The following is a 3,129-nucleotide window of genomic DNA, read 5'->3' as shown; positions in this document are numbered from 1 at the left end:
CCTGCTCTCTTCCTAAAGAAGTGCTTGGTGTATAACTAAATGCAGTTCTAAACGCATGGATTCTTGAGAAGTAATAGTTGTTTAGCTTAATACGCAAGTTTTAAGTAAGAGTAAGTCAGAGTTATAATACGGTGTGAGTTAGTGTGCTGTTTCCTTAGCTTTACTTGCCTAGCATGAGTAGCTGTATTTGCTGAAGCCTTAGGCCACAAGCTGTGAACTTTCACCTGGATATGCATTTGGCTGGCATAAAGTTGATTTTCTTAGCAATTTTTCTAGAGTGCTGAGTTTTGAATTGGTATGAGAATAATGTTTATAGCCCAGTGATGTTGGTTGTTGCTGAGCAGTGCTTACAATCAACGACTTTTTAGTTTCCCATGCCCACGCAGTGAGGAAGTGCACAGTAAGTAAGAACCAGAAGATAGAGGCCACAGCCATCAGAAGAAGCTACAGCTTGACAAGACAAGCACAGTTAATGGCCTGCCCTGAAGTGACACAGAGACAGAAAGCATTAGAAGACCCCAGAACAAAAATCACCATCGGAACCAAGAGGTGCATGCAAAGCACGTGAAAAGTGAGGAAAGGGCTGTAAGGGTATAAAGGCCCAACAATTTCTTTGTTCTAGGTCCCTCTCTGGAGCTGCCAGGCTCGAGCTGACCTCTTGCTGTGCCATTCTATTAAATCTGATGCTTCAGGCTCTGCTATGGGAAACCTAGGGCCTAGTCTAAAGAGGGAGGAAGCACACACAAGAGTGAGCGTGTGTGAGTGAGGAGTCGAAAGAGTCGAAACCTGTGGGCTCACTTGGAGCCACCCGCTGCAAGGGAACTCTGGTCCCAGCAGTGACAGTCTCAGGTGGTGTGAGTGTGACTCCTTGAATGGTGTGAGAATGCTTGGGCAACAGCTTCTCCTTTAACAAGGATATAATTAAAAGTACTAACTTCAAGTCCACAATGAAGTCTGCATAAGTCAGATACTATCCATTCCCCTACTTATCAGTCCTTCAAATGGATTAAAGAAGTGGATTTAGGTGAACTGGCCTTACCAACTACAATGTTGCTTTCTCTAAGGCCTTATCAAGCAAAAAAGAAATAGGACACAGAGCCCTAATATGCAGTTTTCGCTCCAAATAAATTTGATTCAGTCTTGGGATCTTTTCTACTCCTCAAAAGACTGGGTTCCTCTTAGTGTTACAGAAGTAAAAGCTTTCATGCTTACCTGGTAGAAACTGGATCAACTGTTACAACCCATCCTTCATATTCATGTTTCTCAACTGCAACAACTTTCACCAATTTGTTCACATACGATGCCCAGTCTAGAGCACTTTTCCTCTGCCAGTCATTCATATTTCCTACGTTCAGAACCTGTAAAATAACCAGAGCAATTAGCAGAAGCAACGAATCGTTTTGCTTTGCATTCCACATCAGAACTGAGTTTGTCTCCAGGTAAAGATTTGCCTTTAGCAAGATTTGCCTTTTTTAAAAAGCAAATATTCAGACGAGTAGCTTGCATATAGCTGCAGTTCTGTAATTTTCCACAGAGTTCACTAGTTTTTAAAGGTGCACAGCAAAGCCTCAAAAGTTACTGTTCTGTAAGTTAACACTTTCCCATTGCATTAAACATTTCATTTATTGTTCTTCCCTCTTACAAAACCTTCGGGATCACCACCCCTTGAGGGCAAAAGTTTACCGCCTTTGCTCTGTGTACTGGCACATCACTCTTTTCCAAGTCCTTCCACTGCCTGTGGGTGAGCGTTATCCACCCAGGTCCCGGCTCCATCCTCATCCCCTACAGCAGGGCAGCCCCAATTGCTGTTCCCCTCTTTTTCCCCGCACCAGCTGCACTACCGGTAGTGCCAGCAGAGTCACCCTCGTACAGCAGTTTGTTTCCATCCTCGCGTCCCTCCGCGAAACAGGCCAGAGAGAGATGGGGCAGATCAGTGCGGAGTGGACAAAGGGCTGGAGGTGGCTTTGTTCCCCACTGTCGGCAATGCCTGCCCACTCCCGCGGGGAGAGCAGCCAGACTCCTGCCGCACGGGGCAGGGTCCCCCGCAACCCGCCCCCCCGGCTCGGTGGCTGCGGCCGCCTGGGTCCCGTTCCCGTCGAGAATACCCGCCTGGTCCCCAGGTGGGACCGCCCTCCTCCGCTGCGGTCTAGGGGGATTTTAAGCACGAAATGGTGCGATACGGAGTGTTTTGTAACTACGGATGCATGTAAATTACATAGAGGTTTACATATGAGGCCAGATTACAAATCAAGGAGGCGTGCTGCACATAACCCACCTGGTGCTCTGCCTTCTGCCCCACTCAAACTGGGTTTGCCCCTGGGGTGCTCCTGATAGTGCCGACACTGCCAGCTTCATCCAAAACCGTGGCTCAAGCCTCTTCAAGCAATCCGTGTGCATAAACACGGATAGATGCATGCATCTGTTTTGTAAAAATAAAGATATTTCTGTTCTCTGGTTCTGAGCTGCCTTTACAAGCTTTACCGAGCCGCTGTGAAGGTGAGAAACTCGATTCCCAATCCCACCCCCACAACCCCCAGCTGCTCTATTTCAAGAGTACTAATTGAAAACTTCCTATGGATGAAGCAAACAAGCTGCCAGTCACGTGAGTAATTTGTGGAACCCAACATGCAATGGTTTTGTGAGGTACCAGAAAAATACGAAAGGTATGAAATGTGATGATTTAAGGAAAAAAACCAAAACAGATTACCTCCTTAAATTTCTATTCACTTCTACAGCACTACAGGGCTTATTTACAAATGGCGTGTGCCACCGTGTTCAACTGCTGTGTTCCTTCAGTTATAGTCTCTTTATTACAGAGCAGGTACTACAAATCCAATTGTTAACACCCTAAGAGCAAGCAACTCAATGGGAACACAGCTTCCATCTAAAACAAAAGCAGCAGGAAGAATGAACACGGTTTTGTTTTTATATATCTATATATGTAATGCATTTTAGTTGTTTCAAACTAACTGGTTCCCTTCTGAACCGCAGATTCAGAGAGAGAGCGGATATGTTCAAAGTCCCTTTTGGGCCAAATACTCCAAACGTCTTCGGTTTTAATTCCTGCTAGTCTCAGTCCCTACCGATTTCCTTTCCTCCACCGCTGTCGGTGTAGCTACAGGAGGTTCC

At 46.0% G+C, this 3,129-nt stretch overlaps 1 protein-coding gene across 1 annotated transcript in view; it reads right to left on the bottom strand.

Moving 5' to 3' along the window:
* GEMIN6 (gem (nuclear organelle) associated protein 6) overlaps positions 1-1,340 on the bottom strand; it is a 2,857-nt gene extending 1,517 nt beyond the window's left edge. The window contains exon 1 of the mRNA XM_009070657.1: positions 1,213-1,340. Within this exon, the coding sequence (XP_009068905.1) occupies positions 1,213-1,340 (128 nt within the window). The remainder of the gene's footprint in view (positions 1-1,212) is intronic.
* Positions 1,341-3,129: the final 1,789 nt, after the last annotated feature.

The sequence above is a fragment of the Acanthisitta chloris genome, unplaced genomic scaffold (genome assembly GCF_000695815.1).
Source record: "Acanthisitta chloris isolate BGI_N310 unplaced genomic scaffold, ASM69581v1 scaffold27892, whole genome shotgun sequence".
In the NCBI taxonomy this organism is placed as follows: domain Eukaryota; kingdom Metazoa; phylum Chordata; class Aves; order Passeriformes; family Acanthisittidae; genus Acanthisitta; species Acanthisitta chloris.
The sequence above is the reverse complement of the archived record's forward strand: the minus strand, read 5'-3'. Positions and strand labels throughout refer to the sequence as shown.